This window comes from Triticum aestivum, chromosome 7D (genome assembly GCF_018294505.1).
Source record: "Triticum aestivum cultivar Chinese Spring chromosome 7D, IWGSC CS RefSeq v2.1, whole genome shotgun sequence".
NCBI classification, from domain to species: domain Eukaryota; kingdom Viridiplantae; phylum Streptophyta; class Magnoliopsida; order Poales; family Poaceae; genus Triticum; species Triticum aestivum.
This window is the reverse complement of record NC_057814.1, coordinates 428,765,904-428,784,055: the sequence shown is the minus strand read 5'-3', so window position 1 is coordinate 428,784,055 and position 18,152 is coordinate 428,765,904. Positions and strand designations below refer to the sequence as shown.

The 18,152-nt window shown below is 45.3% G+C and overlaps 1 protein-coding gene across 1 annotated transcript; it reads right to left on the bottom strand.

The window, feature by feature from the left end:
* Window positions 1-10,005: 10,005 nt before the first annotated feature.
* On the bottom strand, window positions 10,006-15,712 carry LOC123164685 (U3 small nucleolar RNA-associated protein 14). Its single transcript, XM_044582234.1, has 11 exons — window positions 15,244-15,712; window positions 14,920-15,043; window positions 14,213-14,664; window positions 13,841-14,056; window positions 13,448-13,771; window positions 12,970-13,329; window positions 12,811-12,891; window positions 12,632-12,724; window positions 12,181-12,549; window positions 11,946-12,077; window positions 10,006-10,688 (listed from the first exon to the last, which is right to left on the bottom strand). The coding sequence occupies exons 1-11, from the start codon at window positions 15,595-15,597 to the stop codon at window positions 10,518-10,520; spliced, it is 2,676 nt and encodes an 891-aa protein (XP_044438169.1). The 5' UTR covers window positions 15,598-15,712; the 3' UTR covers window positions 10,006-10,517.
* Between the last annotated feature and the right edge of the window lie 2,440 nt (window positions 15,713-18,152).

The following is an 18,152-nucleotide window of genomic DNA, read 5'->3' as shown; positions in this document are numbered from 1 at the left end:
TTTCCTTAGACCATGAGATTGTGCAACTCCCGGATGCCGTAGGAATGCTTTGGGTGTGCCAAATGTCACAACGTAACTGGGTGGCTATAAAGGCACACTACGGGTATCTCCGAAAGTGTCTGTTGGGTTGGCACGAATCGAGACTGGGATTTGTCACTCCGTATGACGAAGAGGTATCTCTGGGCCCACTCGGTAATGCATCATCATAATGAGCTCAATGTGACTAATGAGTTAGCCACGGGATCATGCGTTACGGAACGAGTAAAGAGACTTGCCGGTAACGAGATTGAACGAGGTATTGGGATACCTACGATCGAATCTCGGGCAAGTAACATACCGATAGACAAAGGGAATTGTATACGGGATTGATTGAATCCCCGACATCGTGGTTCATCCGATGAGATCATCGTGGAACATGTGGGAGCCAATATGGGTATCCAGATCCCGCCATTGGTTATTGGCCGGAGAGGTGTCTCGGTCATGTCTGCATGGTTCCCGAACCCGTAGGGTCTACACACTTAAGGTTCGGTGACGCTAGAGTTGTTATGGGAAATAGTATGTGGTTACCGAAGGTTGTTCGGAGTCCCGGATGAGATCCCGGACGTGACGAGGAACTCCAGAGTGGTCCGGAGGTGAAGATCGATATATTGGACGAAGGGTATTGGAGTCCGGAATTGTTCTGGGAGTACCGGGTGACGACCAGCGTGATCGAAAGGTGTTTCGGAGGCCCCGGCAAGCGTTGGAGGGCCTTATGGGCCAAGGGGAGGGGGCACACCAGCCCACTAAGGGGCTGTGCGCCCCTCCCAACCCCTCTCACGTAACGTGGAGAGGTGGGGGCGCCTCCCCGAGGGCAGCCACCCCTCCCGGCTTGGGGGGCAAGTTTCCTAGGGGTGGGGGCGCCCAAACCCATCTAGGGTTTCCCCTGTGGCCGCCGCCCCTCCCCTAGGGAACCCTAGGGCGCCTCCTCCACCCCCTTCCCCCTATATATAGTGAGGGAGAGAGAGGGCAGCCGCACCCCTGGCCTGGCGCAGCCCTCTCCTCCTCCAACTCCTCCTCCTCCTCCGTAGTGCTTAGCGAAACTCTGCCGGAGAACCACGAGCTCCATCGCCACCACGCCGTCGTGCTGCTGGAGTTCTCCCTCAACTTCTCCTCTCCCCTTGCTAGATCAAGAAGGAGGAGACGTCCCCGGGCTGTACGTGTGTTGAACGCGGAGGCGCCGTCCGTTCGGCGCTAGATCGGATCTTTCGCGATTTGAATCGCCGCGAGTACGACTCCATCAACCGCGTTCTTGTAACGCTTTCGCTTAGCGATCTTCAAGGGTATGAAGATGCACTCCCTCTCTCTCGTTGCTAGCATCTCCTAGATTTATCTTGGTGACGCATAGGAATTTTTTGAATTATTGCTACGTTCCCCAACAGTGGCATGATAAGCTAGGTCTATGCGTAGATTCTATGCACGAGTAGAACACAAAGTAGTTGTGGGCGATAATTTGTTCAATTTGCTTGCCGTTACTAGTCTTATCTTGATTCGGCGGCATTGTGGGATGAAGCGGCCCGGACCGACCTTACACGTACACTTACGTGAGACAGGTTCCACCGACTGACATGCACTTGATGCATAAGGTGGCTAGCGGGTGTCTGTCTCTCCCACTTTAGTTGGATCGGATTCGATGAAAAGGGTCCTTATGAAGGGTAAATAGCAATTGGCATATCACCGTTGTGGTTTTTGCGTAGGTAAGAAGCGTTCTTGCTAGAAACCCATAGCAGCCACGTAAAACATGCAACAACAATTAGAGGACGTCTAACTTGTTTTTGCAGGGTATGCTATGTGATGTGATATGGCCAAAAAGATGTGATGAATGATATATGTGATGTATGAGATTGATCATGTTCTTGTAATAGGAATCACGACTTGCATGTCGATGAGTATGACAACCGGCAAGAGCCATAGGATTTGTCTTAATTTATTGTATGACCTGCGTGTCAATGAAAACGCCATGTAATTACTTTACTTTATTGCTAACCGTTAGCCATAGTAGTAGAAGTAATAGTTGGCGAGACAACTTCATGAAGACACGATGATGGAGATCATGGTGTCATGCGGTGACGAAGGTGATCATGCCACGCCTCGAAGATGGGGATCAAAAGGCGCAAGATGATATTGGCCATATCATGCCACTTTATGATTTGCATGTGTTGTCTATCATGTTTACATCTTATTAGCTTAGAACGACGGTAGCATAAATAAGATGATCCCTCTCTAAGATTTCAAGAATGTGTTCCCCCTAACTGCGCACCTTGCGAAGGATCGTTGTTTCGAAGCACCACGTGATGATCGGGTGTGATAGGTTCTAACGTTCGCATACAACGGGTGTAAACCAGATTTACACATGCGAAACACTTAGGTTGACTTGACGAGCCTAGCATGTACAGACATGGCCTCGGAACACAAGAGACCGAAAGGTCGAACATGAGTCGTATAGCAGATACGATCAACATGAAGATGTTCACGATGATGACTAGTCCGTCTCACGTGATGATCGGACACGGCCTAGTTGACTCGGATCATGTATCACTTAGATGACTAGAGGGATGTCTATCTAAGTGGGAGTTCATTAAATAATTAGATGAACTTAATTATCATGAACATAGTCAAAAGGTCTTTGCAAATTATGTCGTAGCTTACGCTTTAGTTCTACTGTTTAAGATATGTTCCTAGAGAAAATTTAGTTGAAAGTTGATAGTAGCAATTATGCGGACTGGGTCCGTAAACTGAGGATTATCCTCATTGCTGCGCAGAAGGCTTATGTCCTTAATGCACCGCTCGGTGTGCTGAACCTCGAGCGTCGTCTGTGGATATTGCGAACATCTGACATACACGTTTTGATGACTATGTGATAGTTCAGTGCGTAATGCTAACGGTTTAGAATTGAGGCACCGAAGACGTTTTTTGAAACATCGCAGAACATGTGAGATGTTCCAAAGACTGAAATTGGGATTTCAGACTAGTGCCCACGTCAAGAGGTATGAGACCTCTGACAAGTTTCTTGAGCCTGCAAACTAAGGGAGAAAAGCTCAATCGTTGAGCATGTGATCAGATTGTCTGAGTACTACAATCGCTTGAATCGAGTGGGAGTTAATCTTCCAGATGAGATAGTGATGGTTCTCCAAAGTCACTGCCACCAAGCTACTAGAGCTTTGTGATGAACTATAACATATCAGGGATAGATATGATGATCCTTGAGCTATTCGCGATGTTTGACACCGCGAAAGTAGAAATCAAGTAGGAGCATCAATTGTTGATGGTTAGTAAAACCACTAATTTCAAGAAGGGCAAGGGCAAGAAGGGATACTTCATGAAACGGCAAATCAGTTGCTGCTCTAGTGAAGAAACCCAAGGTTGAACCCAAACCCGAGACTAAGTGCTTCTGAAATGAGGGGAACGGTCACTGAAGCAGAACTACCCTAGATACTTCATAGATGAGAAGGCTGGCAAGGCCGACAGAAGTATATTGGATATACATTATATTAATGTGTACTTTACTAGTACTCCTAGTAGCACCAGGGTATTAGATACCGGTTCGGTTGCTAAGTGTTAGTAACTCGAAATAAAAGGCTACGGAATACGGAGACTAGCCAAAGGTGAGATGACGATATGTGTTGGAAGTGTTTCCAAGGTTGATGTGATCAAACATCGTACGCTCCCTCTATCATCGGGATTGGTGCTAAACCTAAATAATTGTTATTTGGTGTTTTCGTTGAGCATAGACATGATTGGATTATGTTTATCGCAATACGGTTATTCATTTAAGGAGAATAATGGTTACTCTGTTTATTTGAATAATACCTTCAATGGTCTTGCACCTAAAATGAATGGTTTATTGAATCTCGACCGTAGTGATACACATGTTCATGCCAAAAGATATAAGATAGTAATGATAGTACCACCTACTTGTGGCACTGCCATTTGAGTCATATTGGTATAAAAACGCATGAAGAAGCTCCATGTTGATGGATATTTGGACTCACTCGTTTTTGAAAAGTTTGAGACATGCGAACCATGTCTATTGGTATATACGCATGAAGAAACTCCATGTAGATGGATCGTTTGGACTCACTTGATTTTGAATCACTTGAGACATGCAAATCGTACCACATAGGCAAGATGACTGAAAGGCCTCGTTTTCAGTGAGATGAAACAAGAAAGCAACTTGTTGGAAGTAATACATTTTGATGTGTGCAGTCCAATGAGTGTTGAGGCATGCAGTGGATATCGTTATGTTCTTACTTCATAAATGATTTGAGTAGATGTTGAGTATATTTACTTGATGAAACACAATTCTGAATTATTGAAAGGTTCAAGTAATTTCAGAGTGAAGTAGAAGATCATCGTGACAAGAGGATAAAATGTCTATGATATGATCATAGAGATGAATATCTGAGTTACGAGTTTGGCACACAATTAAAACATTGTGGAAATTGTTTCACAACTAATACCGCCTGGAACACCATAGTGTGATGGTGTGTCCGCACATCATAACTGCACCCTATTGGATATTGTGCATACCATGATGTCTCTTATCGAATTACCACTATCGTTTACGGGTTAGGCATTAGAGACAACCGCATTCACTTTAAATAGGGCACCACGCAATTCCGTTGAGACGACACCGTATGAACTATGGTTTAGAGAAAGCTAAGTTGTCGTTTCTTAAAAGTTTGGGGCTGCGACGCTTATGTGAAAAAGTTTTAGGCTGATAAGCTCGAACCCAAAACGGATAAATGCATCTTCATAGAATACCCAAAACAGTTGGGTATAGCTCCTATTTCAGATCCGGAAGCAAAAGTGATCGTTTTCTAGAAACATGTCCTTTCTCGAGGAAAAGTTTCTCTCGAAAGAATTGAGTGGGAGGATGGTGGAGACTTGATGAGGTTATTGAACCGTCACTTCAACTAGTGTGCAGCAGGGCACAGGAAGTTGTTCCTATGGAGCCTACACCAATTGAAGTGGAAGTTGATGATAGTGATCATGAAACTTCAGATCAAGTCACTACCAAACCTCGTAGGTTGACAAGGATGCGTACTACGTCATAGTGGTACGGTAATCATGTCTTGGAAGTCATGTTGGTAGACAAAAATGAACCTACGAACTATGGAGAAGCGATGGTGGGCCCGGATTCCGACGAATGGCTCGAGGCCATAAAATCCGAGAGGATACATGTATGAAAACAAAGTATAGACTTTGGAAGAACTACTTGATGGTCGTAAGGCTGTTGGGTACAGATGGATTTTAAAAGGGAAAACGGACAATGATGGTAAGTATCACCATTAAGAAAGCTCGACTTGTCGTTAAGATGTTTTCTGACAAGTTCAAGGAGTTGACTACGATGAGACTTTCTCACTCGTAGCGATGCTAAGAGTCTGTTGGAATTATATTAGCAGTTACTGCATCATTTATGAAATCTTGGAGATAGGATGTCAAAACATTGTTTCCTCGAAGATTTTCTTGAGGAAAGGTTGTATGTGATACAACCAGAAGTTTTTGTCAATCCTGAAAGATGCTAACAAGTATGCAAAGCTCCAGCGATCCTTCTAAGGACTGGAGTAAGCATCTCGGAGTTGGAATATGCGCTTTGATGAGATGATCAAAGATTTTGGGTTTATACAAAGTTTATGAGAAACTTGTATTTCCAAAGAAGTGAGTGGGAGCACTATAGAATTTCTGATGAGTATATGTTGTTGACATATTGTTGATCGGAAATGATGTAGAATTTCTGGAAAGCATATAGGGTTGTTTGAAAAGTGTTTTTCAATGGAAAACCTGTATTAAGCTACTTGAACATTGAGCATCAAGATCTATAAGGATAGATCAAGGCGCTTAATAGTACTTTCAAATGAATACATACCGTGACAAGATTTTGAAGGAGTTCAAAATAGATCGACAAAGAAGGATTTCTTGGCTGTGTTATAAGGTGTGAGTATTGAGTAAGACTCAATACCTGACCATGGCAGAGAAGAGAGAAAGGACGAAGGTCGTCCCCTATGCTTTAGACGTAGCTCTACAGTATGCTATGATGTGTACCGCACCTGAAGTGTGCCTTGCCATGAGTCAGTCAAGGGGTACAAGAGTGATCCAGGAATGGATCATAGGATAGCGGTCAAGGTTATCCTTAGTAACTAGTGGACTAAGGAAATTTTCTCGATTATGGAGGTGGTAAAAGAGTTCGTCGTAAAGGGTTACGTCAATGCAAACTTTGACACCTATCCGGATGACTCTGAGTAGCAAACCAGATACGTATAGTGGAGCAACCATTTGGGATAGCTCCCAGTGGAGTGTGGAAGCAGCATCTATGATAGGACATAGAGATTTGCGAAGTACATACGGATCTGAATGTTGCAGAACCGTTGACTAAAACCTCTCTCACAAGCATAACATGATCAATCCCCAGAACTCATTGAGTCTTAATCACATGTGATGTGAACTATATTATTGACTCTAGTAAACTCTTTGGGTGTTAGTCACATGGCGATGTGAACTATGAGTGTTAATCACATGGCAATGTGAACTAGATTATTGACTCTAGTGCAAGTGGGAGACTGTTGGAAATATGCCCTAGAGGCAATAATAAAATGGTTATTATTATATTTCCTTGTTCATGATAATTGTCTATTGTTCATGCTATAATTGTATTAACCTGAAACCGTAATACATGTGTGAATACATAGACCACAACATGTCCCTAGTGAGCCTCTAGTTGACTAGCTCGTTGATCAATAGATGGTTATGGTTTCCTGACCATGGACATTGGATGTCATTGATAACGGGATCACATCATTAGGAGAATGATGTGATGGACAAGACCCAACCCTAAGCATAGCACAAGATCGTGTAGTTCGTTTGCTAAAGCTTTTCTAATGTCAAGTATCATTTCCTTAGACCATGAGATTGTGCAACTCCCGGATGCCGTAGGAATGCTTTGGGTGTGCCAAACGTCACAACGTAACTGGGTGGCTATAAAGGCACACTACGGGTATCTCCGAAAGTGTCTGTTGGGTTGGCACGAATCGAGACTGGGATTTGTCACTCCGTATGACGGAGAGGTATCTCTGGGCCCACTCGGTAATGCATCATCATAATGAGCTCAATGTGACTAATGAGTTAGCCACGGGATCATGCGTTACGGAACGAGTAAAGAGACTTGCCGGTAAGGAGATTGAACAAGGTATTGGGATACCGACGATCGAGTCTCGGGCAAGTAACATACCGATAGACAAAGGGAATTGTATACGGGATTGATTGAATCCCCGACATCGTGGTTCATCCGATGAGATCATCGTGGAACATGTGGGAGCCAATATGGGTATCCAGATCCCGCCATTGGTTATTGGCCGGAGAGGTGTCTCGGTCATGTCTGCATGGTTTCCGAACCCGTAGGGTCTACACACTTAAGGTTCGGTGACGCTAGAGATGTTATGGGAAATAGTATGTGGTTACCGAAGGTTGTTCGGAGTCCCGGATGAGATCCCGGACGTGACGAGGAACTCCGGAGTGGTCCGGAGGTGAAGATCGATATATTGGACGAAGGGTATTGGAGTCCGGAATTATTCTGGGAGTACCGGGTGACGACCAGCGTGACCGAAAGGTGTTTCGGAGGCCCCGCCAAGCGTTGGGGGGCCTTATGGGCCAAGGGAAGGGGGCACACCAGCCCACTAAGGGGCTGTGCGCCCCTCCCAACCCCTCTCACGTAACGTGGACAGGTGGGGGCGCCTCCCCTAGGGCAGCCACCCCTCCCGGCTTGGGGGGCAAGTTTCCCAGGGGTGGGGGCGCCCAAACCCATCTAGGGTTTCCCCTGTGGCCGCCGCCCCTCCCCTAGGGAACCCTAGGGCGCCTCCTCCACCCCCTTCCCCTATACATAGTGAGGGAGAGAGAGGGCAGCCGCACCCCTGGCCTGGCGCAGCCCTCTCCTCCTCCAACTCCTCCTCCTCCTCCGTAGTGCTTAGCGAAGCTCTGCCGGAGAACCACGAGCTCCATCGCCACCACGTCGTCGTGCTGCTGGAGTTCTCCCTCAACTTCTCCTCTCCCCTTGCTGGATCAAGAAGGAGGAGACGTCCCCGGGCTGTATGTGTGTTGAACGCGGAGGCGCCGTCCGTTCGGCGCTAGATCGGATCTTCCGCGATTTGAATCGCCGCGAGTACGACTCCATCAACCACGTTCTTGTAACGCTTCCGCTTAGCGATCTTCAAGGGTATGAAGATGCACTCCCTCTCTCTCGTTGCTAGCATCTCCTAGATTGATCTTGGTGACATGTAGGAAAATTTTGAATTATTGCTACGTTCCCCAACAGGCCCCACTACCCACCAGGGCGCGCCTGAGGCCCCTGGCACGTCCTGGTGCCTAGTGGGCCCCATGAGTGTCCCCTCGTGCCCTCTAGAAGCTTCCTAGGTGTCTTCCTGCCATAAAAAAATCTCCACAAAGTTTCGTGGCATTTGGACTTCGTTTCGTATTGATATTTTGTAAAGTAAAAAAGCAAGCAAAAACAGCAACTGGCACTGGGCACTATGTCAATAGGTTAGTCCCAGAAAATGATATAAAGTTTTTTTTGACTGGACAAAATGATATAAAGTTGCTAGTAAATGTATAAAAAACATCCAAATTTGATAATATAACAACATGGAACAATAAAAAAATTATAGATACATTAGAGACGTATCACCTGCTCAGACTTGACGACGTCGAGGTAGAGGAGGTCCTTGCTGATCTAGGACCGGTCCAAGGCCCACGTCGCCGCGAGCACCTCGTCGGCGAGGACACATGCCACCACCACCTAGGTCTTGGCAAACTAGGCTGAGTGGCGCTGTCGGCTCAGCTCCGCCTCGATGAGGGCTTTCTAGCCCCTAGACGAAGAGGAGGTCGCGTCGTGTAACCCGCTGCCTTTGAGGTAGTACACGAGGAGGGTGTGCAGGTGTGGCGGCGACATGATGGGAAGGGCCGCTGCTTCTGCTTGACGGCGGCCAGGTGCCACTAGGTGTCGGGCTGGCGGCGCAGTGGGGGCGACTGCTCCTTCTTCACGCGACGTTCGATCTGGATGCCCCAGTTGTGGCGAGGATGGTTGCGGTTGCACCGGCTCATCGAGGAGGGACGTGACAAGCCCGACCACCAGCAAAAGCTGCTCCTCCTCCTTTGATGTCCGAGGCGACCGGGGCAGCGGCGCCTCCTCGCCCGATGACCTCGCCGCCACATCCCAATTGACGTCATCGTCGTCAGAGGCGGGCTCCTACATCACGATGAAGAAAGGCTTGACGTCATGTGCCAGCGAGGCACATTACTCGAAGCGGGATGCGCCGACGATTTGTCTTGCCGCAAGCCCGAGTTGCCTTTGCTACCAAATTCGTCATTGTGCCGACACGTTGGAGAGGTGCCCGCTTGAGGTACAACATCATTGGCTTCACAAGGCCTTCTCCAACGTCTTCTTCTTTCCCATGCGGGGAGGTGGTCGATAGCAGTGTGGTGGGCGGTTGATGACCTCGTCACCGCTGCCTCCCAATCGATGTCATCGGAGGTCGGAGGAGGGCTCCCACTTCATGATGGAGGAAGACGGGCACGACGTCATGCGCCGGCGAGGCACATTAGTCAGGATGGAATGTGGCGATGATGTGTCTCGCCACGAGCCCGAGCTACCTGGCGAGGTGGCAACACGCTGGAGGGGTACCCACATCATCGGATTCAAGCCTCCTTCAGCATCTTCTTCTTTCCCATGCAGGGAGACGATCTTCTTCTTTCCCATGCAGGGAGACGGTCAAAAGCGGTGTGGTGAGAACGTCTTTAGGAGGGGAGAGAAGTGCTTAAGCATAAGGTTTAGGGGGTACGTCGGGCGGCTTTGGTATCCACAATAGGCTCTTCAAAACACGACACTAGGCGGTGGCTAACGTACGTCCAATCTGGCCTAAATGGGTTGCCGCGTTGAGGCCTAAAAGTGTTTCGGACCGAACATAAGACTAGGTTTGATGAACCACATTGAAGCCAATTTAACAAATGTGAGACTTTGATTTCTCTAATTTGAAGTTTATACATGAATAGCTCAGAATTGATAAATTAAAGGTAGAAAATATCGGTATTCAAACTTTTAAGATTTGAGAATACCTACCACGGAAGACTTGTTGAATCTAGGAGCAGACGAGACGAGAAGCAACCGGTGCTCTTTAATTTTGTGCTACATATAGATACCACGTAGAAAAAAAACACTACACTAACTTGCGACTTTCCGTGTACAAACATATTTCGGCCCTGGTGCAGGAACCAGCTGCAAAATTTCAAATCACAATACAGCACAGGTGTGTGAACAATGGCACCCCAAAAACCCCGCTTCCAATAGCAAAACCAAAGCTGTCGTTTGACTGCATGAGAAGAATCTTTGTATACTTCTCAAGTGTTTGGAAATAGCCATGGCAAGAAAACCCAGGTCCGCATTCTGTTATGCGCATCTCTCACCAACTGGGTATGTATTGACTACTGTCTCATCAGTTCCTCCGATGTGAAGCTGTCCTCTTCGCTTGTTTCGCAGAGGCCTTCTTTATGTTCGGGTTCGGTTTTACTCTCTGAATGACCCGCTTGAGCTCATCAGGCTTCTCATGCGGATCAATCTCCCCGTACTGTATTGGCTTAATAACAACACCAGGCTTCTTCACAATCTGAAAGGTAGGACAGAAAACAGGAATTAGAACCATAGAAGCATGTCTTAATCAACTGCTGCCGCACAAGGGGTTGACAAAAAGTTAAATGTATTGGTCATTATTGCTTCAAGAAAATTGTCCACAGCCTCAGATTCTTATTTCAAATAACTGTATCAAGGGAATCAAGGGTATAGTTGTTTGTGAAGTTTCCACTTTTGTGGCGATAACCCACATGCCACTATGCCAGGCCCAACCTGGCCCTAGATTCATTTGTTATCTGTTATCTAACTTAAAATAATTTATTTGATTAATTAGAAATAAGATACCCCTTAGCTTGAGCTTAAGACAATTTTCTCAAAATATCACTTAGAGATGAGATCTATATAGTTCATTTGTTAGGGCCAGGAGACCAGCTCTATTCTCATCAAGCAAGAATAGTTTGATATCTCCCGTCTACTTCGTCCTCAAATCCCCAAGTCAACCCCCCTCATAGATCGGCCATACTGCCCGGCCATCCTTCTGGTGCTATTTAACCTCACGAACCCTAGTTCATGACAGATCCATACCCGTAACAAATGCTTCAGGAGAGGATAAGTGGATGCAGCTAGTATGTCATCTAATAGGGGTATGAATGGTCATTTCTTAGAATTGGTGCTTTCTCAGTCTGCGTGTCTGGTGGGTTGTCGACAATTATAGTGAAACATAGCTAAGTACAAAATTAGAGCCTGGGGACTTAAGACGCTGTACAAGATTTCCAAGTCAGAGTGTTTTACTATTCTGGTAAGAGAAGTATTATAATCAAGAAAAACATTATCATCAAATATGGTTTACTATTCACAGAAAAGAAGTCTTATCGTCAAGAGAGATTAATCGTCAAATATATGTACTCCCTCCATTCCTAAATATGTGTCTTTTTAGAGATTTCAATATGGACTACATACGGATGTATGTAGACATATTTTAGCGTGTAGATTCACTTATTTTGCTCCGTATGTAGTTCATATTGGAATCTCTAAAAAGACTTATATTTAGGAACGGAGGGAGTACATAGCATTCTCTATCCAGAATGTTTTCAATAAACAAAATGAAAATCCTAAACAAGCATTATAAACAAACACCTTGGTTGCATATGCACAAGAAATAAACTTTCACTGTACACGCAGTAGGATGAATAGTTGTAACTTCCAAAGTGCAGCTTTGGATCACTCCACACAACCATTAATAATCTTAAATGCTTAAAAGCTTCATGCATCAGCTAGATTTAGATGTACTCACCGCAGGTCGGTTAAGAGCAGACAGTGATATTGCTGGGTTGAAATCAGGTCCAAGAGGCATACGCATGCTATTTTCATACACATCATTTGAGGTGTACGGGAAAGGAAGATTCGCTGCTAAAAGTTTTTCAGCCTGCAAACAGCATAGTACTCCAAATTATTGCTTAATAGCAACAGTTCATGGTCAAGTAACATCCCAGAAACAAATATGATATATAAAAAGGCACATATTTTACCTTCTTGTCAACATGTTCAGAAATAATAACGTGTTTTAGCTTTGCATCCTTCCTACTCTTTAAGGTTTCTTCCCTCTTCCTTTTGGCATCTTCATGTTCTTTCACCATCCATGAAGGAAGTCCTCTTTTCTGTTGTACATGAGTCCACTGCCCCCAACCAGGAACAAGTGCAGGTTCTTCAGGTTCAGGATTCTCTTCATTTAAAGCTTTAAATTTCTCATCCTCAAACTCAGCTTCAACATCATCACCAGCAAAGGCTTGACGTATAAGATCAGCTTGCGATGGAAGTTCATAAGTTTCCTTTTCATCAGAGACAGTCAAGAAACCGTCAACCATCTCTTCCTCAGAATCTGAATCAGAATTTTGAGGCTGCTACCCCCCCAAAAAAGCAATGAGTAACAGTAATCAACTTGATTAGAAAGTAGGAACCAACGTCATGCTGAAGGCAAACCTTAGGGTTTGAATCCACAGAAGGGATCTGCACTTTGGATTTATTGCCACTCTCTTTAATATTGTTACCACCATTTGTTTTGCTATTTTTCACCTGGTCAGTAACAAAAGTTACAGATATGGAAGAGAAATATGGCAAGGAATCAAAGAGCTTTCAACACAAGGTGCCAGTACAAGTACCTTCTTCCACGAATTATCGGCTAACATTCGAACTTCAATGTCTGTCTTTGGGCCTTGGCTTTTTCTAGTACCATCAAAGCTCTACATGGGATTATAAATAAGATTTCTATGATAAAAATCATATGATACTGCAAAAGTGTAAAGGTTAGAACATCTTACAACGTATAGATCATTCTGTTGTTCGTTGTCGAGCAGTGCAGTCCCAAGTTGGACATCATCTGCCTTGTTATTTGCATATTCTGCCTTCTTATTTACTTCATTGCTGTCGAAATGTTGACCAGAGTCAGAGTCATACTCACTGTCACTGTTCTTGTCAGCATCACCTAATTTTGGCCTCTTGTTTGCCTCTTCATGTGCCCTTTTCACAGGCCCAAAAGTTCTTTTCCCTGTCACCTTCATTGAATCTACATTCTCCTCGGTGTTGTCATCCTCCAATTTCCTTAAGGATTCCTCCAATTCTTCATAATCTAGCCGTGTTTCCTCATAAGTTGCATCTGCACGCTTTTTCATAGCACGCTCCTGCAGATAAGAAAATAATTATGATGATGGGTTGTGATGCAACAGCAGCAACGCAAGCAAAATTATATTTAGTAAACATATGCACAAACAGGAACACGATGTAAAACTGAAAGCGCACCATGAAAGGCAATGAAAAAACTCCAGACTTTGGAATCTCATTATCTTCTACAATCACTTTACGAATCTTTTCTTTCCCTCTGTTCAGAAGCTTTGCTTCTAATTTGCTTTCATCTTCGTCTTCATCATCATTGTCGTCATCAGAACTTTCATCACTACCACTAGATCCATCTTTTATGGAATTCATTTTTCTAGTAAGAAGAGCATGCTGTTGGAGTTGTGCTGTAATAGCATCTCGAGTGCCATCGTCTTGAACAGACAAGCCACGCTTCAAGATTCGCTTTGCCCATTTCGAATTATTCTTGTGCTTCAGTGTCATCCTTTCCTGATAGATAGATTAGCAAAGTTAACAGGGAGATATACAAGGGAATTGTCAAAATAAACTATGAATTACCTCCGCACGCTTAAATTCTAGTTTCTTAGCAGAGTCTTTTGCAGCTTCAGGATCTGCCTCCAAGTCTGCTGCCTTCAGTTTGTCCTTCTTCATCAACCGGTGGTAAGTCCTGGACTTAATCTTCTTCACACGTTTTGCTTTCATTTCATGACGAAACAGAAGGCTGCGCATTTTAGCAAGACGATTTTGACGCTCTCTCACATCCTCCACCTCCATCTACACAAATTCATGAACCTATTAGCATAGGAACCTCTGAACTCTGAAGCTTGAAAATTACATATTATCACTAAATATGCCCAGTCAGCAAACCAATAAGCATTAACACTCATAAAGTACCTAACTGGTCTAGTGAAGTGAGATAAAGCGACATACCTTGTTAAGTTCCAAGATTTTAGCACCATCATTCTTGTGTGCTTCCATAATTTCTGTGTTGTTAAACACACCAGCCATCTGCTTCTCAAATGATGACCTTGGTTCAAATTTGCTAGCAATTGCCCCAACAGTATCGACACCTAAGTTCAAATCATTTTCAAAGCGAAGCGTGGCAGCTTCCCGGTTGTCCTTCACTATCCGCTCCCACTTGCCGATTTCCTTCTTGGATAGGACGTATGCCACACTACGGTCCATCTTGTCCCTCTGCCCTTTTGGAAGTGGGGGCTGCACGACCATTGGCTTTTTCTCCTGCTGCTGGACCATCTTACGTATCTTGCTATACCCAGGCTTATCCTGGATATTATCCAAGAGATCATGAATTGTTACCGGACCATCTCCAGGCTGCAAAAGCAGCTCCTGTGCCTGTTTCTTCTCCTTCTTCTTCCTATTGCCTATTTAAGAATGACACAAATGGGTTAAATCTTTATCATAATCTTTAGAATGTCATGACAAGGACCAAACTTTCATGCATGGCATTTTTTAGTTCAACATCTTTTGTTAAAAACCCTACAATAATGTGTAGGGGCTAGCAACTGTTACGAAACACAGAGAAATTCAGCATAAGTGACCCAATTTTGTTCCATGTTAGGTATAGCAATCTCCTAGGAGTATTTAACTATCTAACTAATATGTCCCAAATGTATTACCATCGAAGGCTTCTCTAGGCATTCCTGTCGTTTCCTGGAGTATTCTTATCTGCTTCTCCTCGTCCACATCTCCGTCATCATCTTCTTCCATATCCTCGCCTTCATCCGAAGGCACATCCTCGTCCTAAAATATAAGCACAAATGTTTACTATAGCTTTGCTTCCAAATATGCATGTAGTTTAACACCGAGATCTCTTTACTGGTAGAAACCACCTCGCCATTTTCTTCTACAATGCACACCAAGAGTCGAAGACCCGCAAAGTTGCATCTTTACCGCTAAATCAGAAGCTAAAATCACGCGCACAGGGGAGAATTGGCACGTACCGCGTTGGAGCCGTCGCTGTCGAAGTCGTACTCGTACTTGGCGACGGCGTCGTAGCGGTCGTTCTTGCGCGCCTCCTCCTCGGGCACCCCCTCCTCGTACTCGTACACGTCCTCGCCCACCACGTCATCCTCGTCGTCGTCGTCGTCGTCGGAGCCCCGGTCGCGGGCAGGTCCCAGCGACTCGAGCTCCCGGCGCAGCTTGTTGGGAAGATGGGGACCGTGGCTGCGCTTCTCCCCGGGCCTCCCCGCCCCGCCCCTGCCCCTGCCCCTGCCACGGCCCCTCCCGGTGCCGCGTGATCCCCTGGCGGCCAGGCTATTGGTTCTCGCCTTCGGGTTGGGCTTCGTTCCGCCCATGACGTCGGTGGTGGCTGGGATGCGTGCTCGATGGGCGGCTACAGCGGCGCAACCAAGCGCAAGGCGGCTGCGGCGGCGGAAGGTTTAGGAATCGGGAGGAGGGGAGAAGAGGGTAATGCCACGGCGGGCTGGGAGGGGCGCCCAGTTAAGGACGCTACGCCGCTGCTACTGGGCCAGGCCCATTTTCTGCTTTTGCGTGGCTGTTCGCTGTTTTCTGGTTTCTGTTCCGATTTTGCCAGTTTTTCTTTTCTGTTTACTTCTTTCCTTCACGGTTTTTTCTTTTCTGTTTTTATTTTTTTACTTTTACGGCTTTCCTGTTTTCTTGTAATTTCTTTAAAAAAAATCCCATTTCTAAGGCCGACGAGGAAGTTTGGATCGGGCATGGTGATAGGGTTTGGCTAGAAGAGTAGGGAAGCTTGGTCATGGAACGGAAGAAGCACAACAAGTAGGGTGGACAAGACGATGGAGAATGGGTTTGGAGGTGGTGGTGGAAGGGAAGGTGAGAAGGAGAAGATGAGAGGCAGGTCGCAGGAGCGGATAAGAAGAGAGGCTCTGCCAGTCACCTTAAGAAGAAATCGAGATCACATCCGTGGAAAGCGCGAGCACACACACACACACACACACACATCTGGGGATTGAATCCATTTTTAAATTCTCAATACTAGGGGGGCTTCTCCGATTGATTGCTTTCACTACTATTCCCCATATTGGCGAAATGACATTTCGTCTTGCTTCCGTAAAATAATGAAATGTGCTTTCGCCGGAATAAGAGAAAAGAAGATATCTTAGCAAATGGCATTCAAGTGAAGTCAAGAAAGAGACCTTGCTTTCGCATAGAAAGGAAAGAATTTACTCAAGTAAGTCATAACAACTGGTACACCATAGGTTAACCCAACCCAATCCTCTCGTACTAAGGTTGGCTCCTCACAGTTCTCCCTTTAACACCAACGACAGGTAGGAACGGAACTGTCTCATGACGTTCTAAACCCAACTCACGTACCACTTTCATGAGTGAACAACCGGACCCTTAGGACCTTCTTCAACCTCAAGATGTGATGATTCGACATCGAGGTGCCAGACGACTCCGTCGATAATAGCTCTTGGGAGTCATCAACCTGTTATCCTCGGCATACCTTTTATACGTTGAGCGAGAGCCCTTCCATACGGGACCCTCGGATCACTATGACCACTTTCGTCTCTGTTCGACCAGTCGGTCTCACAGCCAGGCAGGTTTATACGAAAAAAATCAAACCAATGATTATTCATGATTCCATCCATATTGGATAAATTCTCTATACCACTTTGCAATGAAAATAGGAATGTTTGTTATGGTAAAACTTCAGTTAAAACGATATGGAGTTTGACAGCGAGCTAACCTTCCTAGTAATGTCTACTCATTTCAGTCATTCTCATTCAAATCTAATTCTAAGGCATGTGAAGTACCTGTTGTGGACAAATCCCTGCATAGTATCAACTTGAGATTCTTATTTCACCCTCTAGGAGTTCGGTTCCTACCGATTGATCAGATTAGCCAACTAAGGGCTCATTCACTTCTATAGAAAAATAGGTGTACCGCACGAAAGCTTCTCTTTATGAAAACCCCTCTCAGTCGCCTATAGACGCCAAATCCCTTTTGATTCTTTTGTTAGTGGTGCCTTTCAATTTTGACCTTGAAACTGCATTTCATAGATACATTCGCTATTACAGTAACACAATTCTCCACTAGGGGAGGAATTGTGGCTCTCATGCCCGACACGAACGACCGATCACTAGATGCATACGAGCTGAGGCCTCGTTCAGTTTGGAGGAAATCAAAACGTAGGAATTAAGAGTAGTATAGGAATTTGATAGGATGGCACTTGCCATCCTAAGAAAATGTCTTGTCTCGTTCCTACGCACAAAATGAGCTTTGAGTGGATGTGTAGATTTCTCCAAAAACATAGGAAATGAATAGTATTCCTATGAAATTCCCGTACGCGTTTCCTACAAACCGAATGCAATCTATAGGAATTTTTCCTATGGAATCCTTGTTCCTACGTTTACCCTATAGAAATCCTCAAACCGAATAAGCCCTGAGTGGAGAGGGGCACGGCACGTGAAGCTCAAGGAATACCCCTACTCAAGAGCCTAACCCACGAACAAAAGCACCACAACCCCTCTCTCGCTTACAAACCAGACCACAAGGACGAAGTGTTGTCCCTAACACATGGGGTGGAGAAAAGAAACTGAGGAGTAGATCCACACTAAGACAAGGAGGAGGGAGAGAGAGGCTAGGGTAATGAGAAAATGAGTGGCAATGAATGGTCAGGATCCAAATTACGAACGAACTGAATGACCACCATTCCAATGGCCCTGAGAACCCGTCTTATTCAACATGTATTAAATCACCGCATAGCTAGCGTGGGGTTTATAGCGAATGCATTTACCAAACTATTCTTGTAAAAGGATTGCCACGTGTGATGATTTATGCTAACACCAAATGGTTACATCATCTCCAATAGGCCCCATAGGAAATAACACTAAAAGTGGTTTTGCTGCGTGCTCGTTCAATTCAG